This window comes from Microcebus murinus, chromosome 12, assembly GCF_040939455.1.
Source record: "Microcebus murinus isolate Inina chromosome 12, M.murinus_Inina_mat1.0, whole genome shotgun sequence".
In the NCBI taxonomy this organism is placed as follows: Eukaryota; Metazoa; Chordata; class Mammalia; order Primates; family Cheirogaleidae; genus Microcebus; species Microcebus murinus.
This window is the reverse complement of record NC_134115.1, coordinates 58157501-58169571: the sequence shown is the minus strand read 5'-3', so window position 1 is coordinate 58169571 and position 12071 is coordinate 58157501. Positions and strand designations below refer to the sequence as shown.

Genomic DNA, 12071 nt, shown 5'->3' with positions numbered 1-12071 from the left:
GACGGGGTCTCGCTCTTGCTCAGGCTGGTTTTGAACTCCTGACCTTGAGCAATCCGCCCGCCTCGGCCTCCCAAGAGCTAGGATTACAGGCGTGAGCCACAGCGCCCGGCCAACCTGTACTTTTAGACCAAACTCCAATATTACTCTTCCCAGGAACCCTCCCTCACCACACTGATGCTCTCTAAGCATATTCTCTCTTGAAAGGTTATTTTTGAGAACTGAACTTCAAAAGTACATATGTAAAATTATTTGAAACAAATCACTAGCTCTTGATCATGTGAATTAGTATTATCTTTGAAACCAGATTTTTAAGTGTCTTGAGAACAGGAAGGCAACATGACTCAAATATCTTTGTACCTTTGACACTCTCCAGCTTAGGGATGAGCACACTGAGTGCCTACCATGCCATGGTGTAGTGGACTAGATGCTGGAAGAATGTTCAGAGATTTTGAGCCCTGGAAGGTTCACTGAAAGATAACTCACAATAAGGGAGATTAATAAGAGGAAGAGATTTACTTACCGAGCACATGGGGAAAATCACAGTGATTACCCAATTTCCTAATGGGGTCCAGAAGTTTAAATACCTCATTTTAGTGTGGAGAGGGAGATGAGGAATATAGGCAATTCTGCTGAGCAGCAATAAATGGTTACTAGGGAGGATGAATAGATACTTGGGAGAATGAATGGATAGGGGAAAGAGACTGACATGTAAATTATTCTTTGGAAACTAACCTGAGAGACAGGTACTATCTTAATATGGTTTGGGCTAGGCCTCGTTGCATTCTTTTTTTTTTTTTTTTTTTATTTTATTTTTTTTGAGACAGAGTCTTGCTTTGTTGCCCAGGCTAGAGTGAGTGCCGTGGCATCAGCCTAGCTCACAGCAACCTCAAACTCCTGGGCTCAAGCGATCCTTCTGTCTCAGCCTCCCAAGTAGCTGGGACTACAGGCATGCGCCACCATGCCCGGCTAATTTTTTCTATATATATTAGTTGGCCAATTAGTTTCTTTCTATTTATAGTAGAGACGGGGTCTCGCTCTTGCTCAGGCTGGTTTCGAACTCCTGACCTCGAGCAATCCGCCCGCCTCGGCCTCCCAGAGAGCTAGGATTACAGGCGTGAGCCACCGCGCCCGGCCTCGTTCCATTCTTGATCTTCTTTCCTGCAATATATGGAGATAACAGGGGAAGGGAAGTCAATTATTCTTTTTGATGGGTCAAGTTTTCGGAAGATAGAGGGAAAGCCCCTTCCAAGGGCCTGTTGATCTCTAAGAGCCTTTAATTCAAAATACTCTTTATATCTAGGGGTCATATTTTAGGGTGAAATTTCCTGAGCTCCTTCAGGTGTTTTTGACTGTAAGACAATTCTTTTTTTTTTTTTTAATTTTATTTTTAATTTTTTTTATTTCATCATATTATGGAGGTACAAATATTGTTAGGGTTACAAATATTGCTCCTGCCCCCTCCCTCCCCCCCGAAATGTCCAATCCCCTGGTGGTGTGCATCGCACACTGTTATGGAAACATATATCCCTTTCCTCCTCCCCACTCCTGCCTGCCCACCACCTACTAAAAAGTTTTTTGTTTTTTTTTAACATTTTGGTTACATTGTATATCTTTGCCTCTCCCTAAGAAGGGTTAGAGTTATGCCCTCCCCCTCCAGAATGTTCGTCCCATCCCTAAGATTGGGTCCCCCCCCAAATCTCTGGTGGGTATTGCCACCATTTGAAAATCGAAGTTTAAATCAGTCAGTACCAATTTGATGGCGAGTAGATGTGGAGCCCATTTTCCATGTCTTGTGTTGCCTCACTTTGGATAACAGGCTTAAGCTTAATCCAGGATAGCATAAATGGTGCTAGCTCTCTGTCATTTCTTAGGATTGAGAATTTGGAGATACCTCAAACAGCTAGAAATAGAAATACCATTTGACCCTGCAATAGCATTGTTAGGCATCTATCCAAAAGAGCATAAGACATTCTATTATAAAGACATCTGCACACGAATGTTTATAGCAGCACAATTCACTATTGCACGATCATGGAAGCAGCCCAGGTGCCCATCAATTCATGAGTGGATAATTAAAATGTAAGACAATTCTTAACAGGGCAAGATCTTCTCAAGGATATTCAGAAATCATGAGGTGTTAGAGAAATAGCACAACATCCAGGGAGGTCAAGCAGGTAACATTAATGTGTAAATTAATGTTAGAGTATAGGAGTGATGAGTGCTAAGGCTGAAATGAAAAACACCTGCCTGGTTTCCAAAATCCAGGTAAAACAAACGAATAAAAATCTTACATGTAAACAGAATACATCCAGAGATGAGTAGATCCAATCACAAGCAGCAACTAGTTTCTGACCTATAGTTGGAAGTGGCCACTAACTCCACTTCTATAGGCATTCATCTCTCTGAGCAGGCAGAATGCTGTAACATGGGTAGAGGCAAAACCAAGCCTTGGACAGAGCTCCAGAAGTGAGCCACATTAATGTGCCTCCATGGGCAGTGTATACAATTTCTTTCAACTCGTCTGAAAACTTGAGGCCACGGAAACTGGGTAGATACTGCCATCTTTGCCTTTCCCTGCCACGTAAGCCAAGGTCCCCTTCCTGTACTTCTGATTTCCGATCATATGTTGCCTATAATAACATTAAAGCTCCCCATTTTTAAGCCATAACTAGTCTCTGCCCTCCCTAAACTCCTGTGTGCTTCTCAGATCTTCTTCCAGAACAAGTGAGGGAGTCAGTGGAGGTTCCCCTGTCCCAACCACCCTTTCTAGAACATAAGTTGCCCTGTGTGCCAAAGCACTCAGTTTTCTGAGAATGTCTGACCAAACAGTTGCAAAGGAGACAGCTCAGCCATCATGCTGGTGGAGTAGGTGGAGGGTAAAGAGAAAGTGGGAAATAGACACTTCTTATGAGTTTGGCACATTTAATCCCAGGCTCTGCGACCTTTACAGATAACCAGACACCCTCTTCTACAGACTGATCACCACATAAGCCTCTGTACTGCACATGCCTTATGAAACAGGAGGGCTTTGTGATGCAGTCTGGTGGCCTGATTCCATCCTCTGTGAGGTGGACATGACAAAGCCTAGCATTGGGAGTCATTAGGCACCAGGATCTGGAACGTCTAGATACAGAGATGGCTGATCTCCTCATGCAAATGAGGTTTCCACCATGTTGAGTCCTACTTTTTTTCTGTGGGACACAGATATATATACCTTATATATCTATGGCTTAATCTTCCTCATTATCCTATTTATCTGGCAAATGCAATGGAGTGACTGTGGATTACAGTTGGAACCTAAAAGGAGCTGCTGCCAGGTAGGGAAACACTATGACCACAACTGAACTAATTAAGCCTCAGGTGAGAAGCTTTAAGCTCCAGGGTCCTTTCTTATGACCCACTAACTCTCCCTGCCAATATTTATACCATACCTTCAGTTACTTTTATATAGTCTTTTTCTTCTCAGAGCCTAGAAATAATTTCTTACTAAGTCTACCCTGTAGATACTCTAATTGAAAAGCCAAGGACCTCTCTATTTGGCTTGAATAGAAACTTAGATGATATGGGATCTACCTCACTGGATCACAGAAGACCTCAAAATATGGTATATTTTTTCGTTGGTGTTCCATTAAGTCATTTGTAAGCTGAAGTCTTTGACAATTAGAACCACATACTCTTTAATCTGTACCATTCTTTCTCCTGTTTCATCCTCAGTGTCTAGCAGAACTTTTCCTCTGGGAATTAGATGGGAGATACAGAGTTTGGAAAAGCCTCAAAGTGAAACAGAAATAAGCAGAAAAGGGAAATGTTTGGGGTGAAAAAAGATGCAGTGTGGTATAGGCAATGTAGGAGGGTGTATAAAATACAAACAGATATATAGAAAGGGAGAGGGAAATGTATATGAATTTTATCTCATTTTGGAAGATGAAAAAGAAAATGGTGTCCCAGTTTCACACTCTAATGGTTTTTGTCTTTTAGCATCACCAAAAAGTCAGGCAAAGGGCTAGAGATGCAGCATCAAGAGGTAAAGTCCCAATCTCTCCTCTGAGTACTTTCCACTATGGGGTGAGTTTCCCAGGGATCCCGTCCTTCAGTGACCCCTGGTGACAAGAGCCAGGTGCTCTAGCCACTGAAGGCTCTGATTCCCTGGACTGACAACTTTCACAGACTTCTGCGGGCTGGAAATCAGCACTTGGGAATGTTCCAAAATTTCCTACATTATTCCCATGGGGATAAGAAATTGAGGAAGTAGGGCAGATATCCTTAATTGTGTCATTTACTAGTTTTACAACCCTGTAGAAGTTATTTCATCTGTCAGTCTTCTTCACCATAAAATGGACATCTGCTCATTTCCCCTCACTTAGAGCATGTTTGTGAGGAGCAATTGAGAATAGGTATAGGAGAATAAGTCATAAATGATTATATTGTACCAAAAAGTGCCTTAGAGCATTGACAGTGGAGTTTTCAGAGCTCTCTTGCTGAGAGTCAAAGGTCCCCACCTTCCTATAGATACCCTAGAAATGCTTCAATGCCACGTAACACTGTCTCTTGATTCCTTAGCATGGAGACTTTCCCAAGAAGAAGCTGAGACGCCGAGGGAGTTGCTCTCTGTCATGAAAAGGTGATCTCTTGCTCTTTGCATTCCCCTAACATCAGCCTGGGCTGCAATGGATTTCTCAACTTGGCCTGGGGAAAGGATGAAGATAATGGCTGGGTTGTGGGAGTCATAAACAGTGGAGGCTGCTTCACTGGTTGAGAGGGTTGCCAGTGTAGGGGGACCAGACCAGACATCTCAGGAGGGAAGAGTCGCACAATTATGCTTTGGGTTAGGGTCACAGTAGTTCTGGAATAAAGAATTTCACTAGCGAGTAATTCATAAAAGTCACAGAATAAAGTTGCATTCAACCATGAGACAAGTTATCTAATCAAGAGAATGGATTTTGCATGAAGTCATCATTGTCATATTCTCTTTACAGCTATACCCTTTTATGGGCAGATTCTACTGATCTTGATAGACCCTGATGACACCACTTTTTCTAGTTCTGTCTTCAGGGAGTCCAGTTCCTGGGATAGTCCTTAGATAGACGCCTGTCATCTTATCCTCTTGAGATTTTTACAGAACAGGATTGATTCCCAAGAGATGTTAGAAATAGCTACAGTAATATACTATATTCCTCAGAATGCAGTGGTCTCACAAGGACCTCATTTATCATAGCTTGGATATACTGAATCCCAGCCTTCAGGTTCCTTAGCTTTAAATGCAACTGACCCAGGTTCTATCTGGTGCTGTTCCTGGTAATGCCACATCTGCCTGATTTCTTTCTTCTAGTTCAGTTTCTCAGGTTCAACAGAGAACTTGCCCCAGGTTCCAGTTATCTTGAAGAACATGCCCTCCCATGGGTTTTTTGAGACCTTGTCCAACAAGCCCCAGACACTCAGCCCAGCCTACCACTGCATCTTGCCAAATAGCATTTTCTTGGGAAAAAAAGTAGGGAGTGTAGACATTCAGGGGGTGCAAGCCCTGGGACTTGCAGGATTAGGGAAGGGCAGCACCAATTCTAGTCCACATTCTTCCAAGAAAGCAGATGTCACTCCATCATAAATGGTTTCCGTATTTTCCTTCCCAGCCAGGGCTGGCTACCTCAGGAAGAAAGTGTGCGTCAGCTCCTATGTGCAGATCCCTGCTGCAACACCTGCAATGCTGTGGCTCTGGAAGTTCAGGAATTGCTGGCGGGTGAGAACCACCAGTGCTGCCCCAATATACCTGGCCCGTCACAGAGTTCTTCTCATCTAGAAATGTTGTCCATGTCTGGAGTGTCTTTTGAGCCGAATCCGGAACTTCATTCTTGGCACAGGGGAGAGATTTCACTAGCATCTGTAAACCCAAAACTGACACGACTAAAGGATCAGAAAGCTTTAACCCAATCAACTGCCTGGTCAACTAATGCAGTCACAGTCCAACATTACCACACTGACCAGCTCCAGGTAGGGCAGGAATTTCAAGTGTCAGATGTGCTTAGGTGCCCAGAGACTATGGTTTCCTCAAGGCTCCAGGAGCCTGGGGTGCAAATGAATCACCAGGAGATAATGATACAGAGCCACCCCAACTTTGTCCATGTGAATGAAGACCAGTATCACTTTAATACCCAACTCTCTTTGCTGCCCATGAACTCACAGATCACTAATATGACACATCCTATGGCCTTGCATGTGGTCCTCCCTGCCCACCTGCCATTCCTCAGTCCTGCAGTTCTGAGGTTTCTTGAGGTACATGTAAAAAAGTGGATGCATTTCCAGAGATGGGGGCTCCCCAGACGTGTAGAAGAGTCCATGAGGCAGCTTATGCCAAACCCACCGTTGTGTTACCAGTCTGAAGATGACCAACCAGTTCCTGTCATCCTAAATAATACTTCTCAGGTCTCTGTTCATAGATTTGAGGCCATTTCTCATGAGACCTGGTGTTCATGTATGGCCGGCCAGCCCATCCAGACCTTCTGGGTTTCTGAATGGCCCATGATGAACCCAGAAGAAAGAAAGTATTGTCAGCAAATCCCAAGCCCTATGGCTCCAGCCTTGTCCCCTCCAGCCCTTAAAGTCCTAAGTGGCCTCTATTCACTGCCTGCGGGACAGGTGAATGACTCAGGGAACCATCTACAAGAGAAATACAGCCAGCTATTCTGTGGCCTCCCTTCTCTGCACAGTGAGTCCCTCGTTGCCACTTTCTTGGGCTCCCAGGGCCTCTCCAAGAAGAGGAACATGTCCAAGCCCAGATTGAAAGGCTCTTTCCTCTTTAAGGACCTCCCCTTTCACCCCCTGCTTCCTAAAACTCCACCCCTGTCAGCCCCGCCCTCTTCCCCACCTTCCCCAAATTGGGTATCTCCATCTGACCAGCAAGGAACTCAGATCAATACCCCAATTTTGACTCTGGCTGAGTGTGAAGCCTTGGAGTGGCACCTGCTGCAGAGGCAGCTCCAGCTTCAGTGGGGCTTGCCAGCTGTCGTCCAGAGACCTCGGCATGCCCAGAGCCCCATGCAACATGAGCCCTGTGACAAAGCCCAGGCTCCTGAGACTGTGAAAACTTCCTGTTCAGGGAAGCCCATCTCAGTCCTCAGTAGGGAGCTACTCTTCCTTCCGGACCATGCCCGCAGGCTGCTGGAATTCCACCTCCAGAAGCAGCTGATTCACCATCGCTGGGGCCTGCCTCAGAAGATCCAGCAGTCTATCCAGTTGCTCCTTTCCTCTACTGACCAGCAGACTTTGTCCTGGAGCAGCACAGCGCTAGCCAACATGAGCATCCCCCAGCCTACAGCCCTGGAGGCCAATGGGAATAGTGCTGTGTTCTCACCCATCATGGGCCCAGCGTCCATCCCCATGCCACACTTGTTTGCCCAGGTCAAGGCAATATTGCAGAGCCACATTGACTCCAAATGTGGACAGATCCACCAGGGCAAGGTGCCTGCCTGTGTACATAGCTCCTGGGACTACAGAATTCCTGGGGGCCTGAAGGTGACTCCCTTCCCCTGCATTCCAGAAAGCCAGCCCCTGGAACTGCGGGCAGCAAGTGACCCTGACCTACATCACAAAGTTATGCCCTGGATGCCAAAGGCCCTTGATCAGCAGCAACATGCCTTACAAGGGACTGTCACTGAACACTGCAGGCTGCCCCGAGCCCTATCCGAGGGAGCCAAGGAGAAACTGGAGACAACTTTGCGGCACAAGTATCTGGCCTTCCTGTCAGGGCTGCCTGCACTCTATTATGTGGCTCTATCCAGAGCCATGGCCCCAGCTGTCACTAGCAAACCTGTCATCACAGAGATGGTACCTGAGCCTATCGCAGTCCCAGAAGAGCCTCTGACTGAGATTATTTCATTTGAAGAAGAGTGTTCAAGTCTTGAGACATGCTTTCAAGACAACAGTGGGACTCGTGCAGATGTTGCAGAAGAGTTCCAGTCCACAGTACAAGTGGAAGGAATGACGGAGGAGACAGTGTCTCAAGAAAGCCAGGAACATCCTGCTAGCCCTTTCACGTCAAAGACACATGTCTTGGCCAAATTAAATTTCCACCTCAGAAAAAAGGTTGTAGAGATACAATTAGGAATTCCCATAACATTGAGGGAGTCCATGCAACAAACTGCAGCGATTCCAGAGGACACATCCACACAGAACTCTCTCGGGAGGATGAACAACCAAGGGGAAACATTGCTCCAGGAACTGCCCATCCCGCCAGACACTCCGCATGCCCCAGATCTAGACTGTGCCCACATTAAGGAACAGCTGGCCATCAAGTTGAAGACAGTGCAGCAGAGCCAGAAGCAATTTAGTTCTAAAGCAGTGCCCCAGGGTTCTGCCTACTGGGTCTCCAAGAACCCACAACCCAGTGGGGATGTGACAGAGGCCCAGGTGCTTTGTGTTCAGGTGGAGGCCAGTATGAACAACATCAGCCTGGAGGAACCCTGGAGCCCTGAGCCCCAAAGCCCTGGCAAAAGCAGGGACTCAGCTAAAGTCCCCATGTTGGCAGAAAAGATAGAAGACCCAGTGAAACCCAAAGCAGCTGGGGACCATGGAGAAGGCGATGCAGGGTTTAGTCTCTCCTCAATCAGAAAAGGAAGACACCCTGTTGAAGACCAGAGGCCAGCAGAGATGCTTCTGAACAAGACATCCCAAGGCTCCTGGAGGCAGAGCCATAGCCTTCATCTTGTTGAGCCCTGTCCACACAGCCCCCAGCATCACCCTCTGCCTAAGCTCCCAGACTTACTTCCAGGAGTCCCTGGAGGGAAAGCATCTGAGGATGCCCTGCAAGACAGTCAAACCAAGCTAAATGTCACCCTCGAACCAGCAATGATTCCTCAGAACGCCCAGGCTGTGGTGCCCCAGGCTTCCCAGGGCCAGTCTCTCCTGAGCCAACTAATTCAGGGTAAGCCTTTGCAGGGACAAACTTTGCAAGGTCAGGTTTTGCATGGGCAGGAGATGCCAGCCTATACTCACAAGTGGCCTAGCCTTCCAGAGACTAGCTTGAGAAATAAAATTAAATCCTTTCTATACTATATTAGCCCCAAGACGAAAGGCAAAGGGCATGAGGAATCCATGTTCTCTACAGCTGAGAAAGTGGCCAAAACCAGGAAAGAAAATGTTGAAAAGAGCCTGGCTCCAGCCAAAAGCCATGTGGGGAGAACTAAGACAGAGAAGCCAATAGGGCACTCCAAGCCCCGATCTCCCCGCACTGAGAAGCCAGTGGGCCTGGCCTTCTTCGGTGATCCACATTCCCCAGGTAATAATCTCCGGCTTCGCTCTAGACAACCTGTCTCTGCCTCAGTCCTGAGCCACCCCCACCACTGCCCTCGGCACTGTCCTCGAGGGGCTTATGCCACCCAAGCAGCGATGTCCACCTTCTTTCCCAATCCTCACCTCAGAAACACTGAGATCTGCTCTAGGAGAACACCCAGGGCAATGAAAGAGAGCTTGTAGGCTCCCCAACCACTGCACCCCTTTAGGAAGACTGTTGTCATTTCCATAAATGTGCAGGTGGGGCAGAGCACCCCCCTCAAATACACTCTATATGTCTAAGCAAAGAGTTGTCTGCCTGTTCCTTGTCTCTGCTGTATTAAGAGAAGGCATGTGGGAGGCTAAAAAGTCCTTCCTTTCTAGACAATGGGCTTCAAAGTACAATTCAGAGAGGTCGACTTAGAGGGGTGCCACAGTGTTCTCTCTTTGAGGAGGTGCTTTTGTGTTTATCAAAACTACACAGCTAATATGACAGATGTCAAATCCAGATGATAGAATCTCCCCTGTCTGTTCCCTGTTTATACTGGGAAGATCTTTCTAGAGAACCCATCTGGGCACCTGCTGTAACCCTGTTTTCTGTTTGTCATCTCCACTGCCTTTCAGCTGCCTGAAATGACTGCCACAGTAGGAAATGGAGAGGGACTTGTGCCCAACCCCCAGGAAAAGGTAGGGAGGGGAGCATGTAGTTGGAGGTGTGACAAAAGGTGACACATTCCTTAGAAAAAAGCCAGTTTGCCTGGCATTAAAATCAGCCTAGAGCCAAGAGGCAAACTCAATGCTCAAGTGCTTCAGGTGAGGGAGGTAGTAAACTCTGAGTTTGGTTCTGCTTGCCCTAGTGTGAAAGGCAGAGAATTAATCATTGAGGTTTCTGGGAAAGAAACACAAACATACGGGATTTTCTAAACATGTGAGCCTGTCAAGTGACAACTCATAAAAATGACTGAGGCAAAAACCTCAATTGCTATAGCTTTATTAAGCCAAGGTTTTATGAACGTGCCTGAGGAAAACACAAACTGCAGACAAGCCATAGCTGTTTTTTCCAAAGGGGAGGTTGGAACCTTCTGCAATTTAAAGGCATACAGAAAAGGAAACAGATAGAGGGTGGGGGCACTGATGAGGTAGTGGTTACATTCTTGTGAGGCCTAAGAAACCTAAATTTTACATAAAATAAGGGAGTGAAGGAAGCATCAATTATGTAGACATCTCTGGGTAGATGGAACATTGTCTGATTCTGTCTTATCTCCAGTTATGTTACCTGTAAGATAACTGGTAATTCATTATTAGTGTGGAATCTGGATAGGCTTTCATTTTAGGTGCTAGACATAGGTACAATTCGCATGTCCTTGGTTATGAGAGATTGGCAAGAAATTTCCTTAATGAATGATCTGTGAGGCCAGCTCTTCACAGGTGCCTTGGGCTGTGATTTTCTTTTTATACTGTTACTACAAGCATCTTGTACCCAGCCCTACTACATTACCTGAGGTCCTTCTCTAGCACCCTCTTTTCCACAGTCCTTCATCCCTAACTATACCTTCATGGTAACTAATGGTGCTGAACTCAGCTGAGTCCCCTCTGAGTCCTTCGCCTCTGCCTGGTGCCTCCCCATTAGAGGATGACTCCTATACCTTTCCCTGCCAAGCCTGGCACCACATAAGCCTGGCAGTTCCAGCCCTTGGTTCCCGTCATCCTTCCGTATCTCTTCATTACATCTCAGTGCATTTCCTGAAGGCACCAAAACCATTCACCTTGACTGTTAAAAGACTTTAAGGAATGTGTCCTATTTAATCAGCCATAGAAAGTGACCCCAAAAATATAGAATTTAATGTCACATATGAATCTCTAAACCAGATCAGCTACTCATAACTGAAGTGTACTCTGGCTCCTTTGCATCACTCTGGGAATGTCTAATATTTTGCTATTTCAGGAAAATATCTGTTTATCATTAGTGGAAATATTATGTGCAATTCTCTGAAACCCTTGGAATGACATGAAGAAACTCAAGAGGGAGGCTGAGAGGAAGCTGATATCTCAGCTGAAGCAGCTGCTAAAAAATGTAACCCCCTCCAAATGATATCCTGTCCACATTCTGTTAGCATAGAAAGCCTGGTAGGTGCTCACAGTGCAAGTGGAGAAAGATTTCTTACACAGAGATTAAGATACAAAAAGAAAAAAAATTATTTTATCCTTCCTAGAGGAGAGAGAGAGAGAGATGAAGGAGTGGGGAAGACAGAGATGGCGTGCCATCCCAAAGAAAGAGAAGGGAGATGCCAGCAGCCAGGCCATGTGATTTGCTGCTTTTATGGGGACAAAGGAAAAAAATAGTAATTGTTGTGGAGTAATTAGCAGGTAGCTGTCCATCTTTCTTGTTTCTTCTGTTCCTGGAGACTCATCTCTGAAATGTAGTCAGGCCTATCACAGGTTTGGGGCAAGAAACAGTGGCCTGGAGTTTACCCCCCTGCTGTCCATCTGGGAGCTTCTCAGGAACTTCTTGAGGCTACTGAAACAGATACTAAAAGCTGTAAGCTGGTGAATGGAAGGGGAAGGTTTATTCAATACATTTCTTTTGTCTCTTTCAGAAGTTTGTGAAAACAGAGTCCCTGCGCGGTGCCTTCTAGCTTGGGAGAAAAACAGCCAGAGTGTAGGGAGAGTTCAAGATTGATCTTTAGCTGTTATCAGAAAATTATGGGATTAGGGATTAGATATTTTCCTGTTATTTCAGCAAGGCTGTCCTTATACGTTCTCCCTTACACACAGACTAAATAAAGTCCCTCCTACAGACCTGCTTTAGG

The 12071-nt window shown here is 46.0% G+C and overlaps 1 protein-coding gene across 1 annotated transcript; it reads left to right on the top strand.

Annotated features, from left to right (window-relative positions):
* Positions 1-3094: 3094 nt before the first annotated feature.
* On the top strand, positions 3095-9555 carry LOC105874334 (protein SPATA31F1-like). Its single transcript, XM_012770089.3, has 4 exons — positions 3095-3317; positions 3979-4024; positions 4561-4621; positions 5628-9555. Exons 1-4 carry the CDS (start codon positions 3171-3173, stop codon positions 9463-9465), a joined length of 4092 nt encoding a protein of 1363 aa, XP_012625543.3. The 5' UTR covers positions 3095-3170; the 3' UTR covers positions 9466-9555.
* The last annotated feature ends 2516 nt before the right edge of the window (positions 9556-12071 follow it).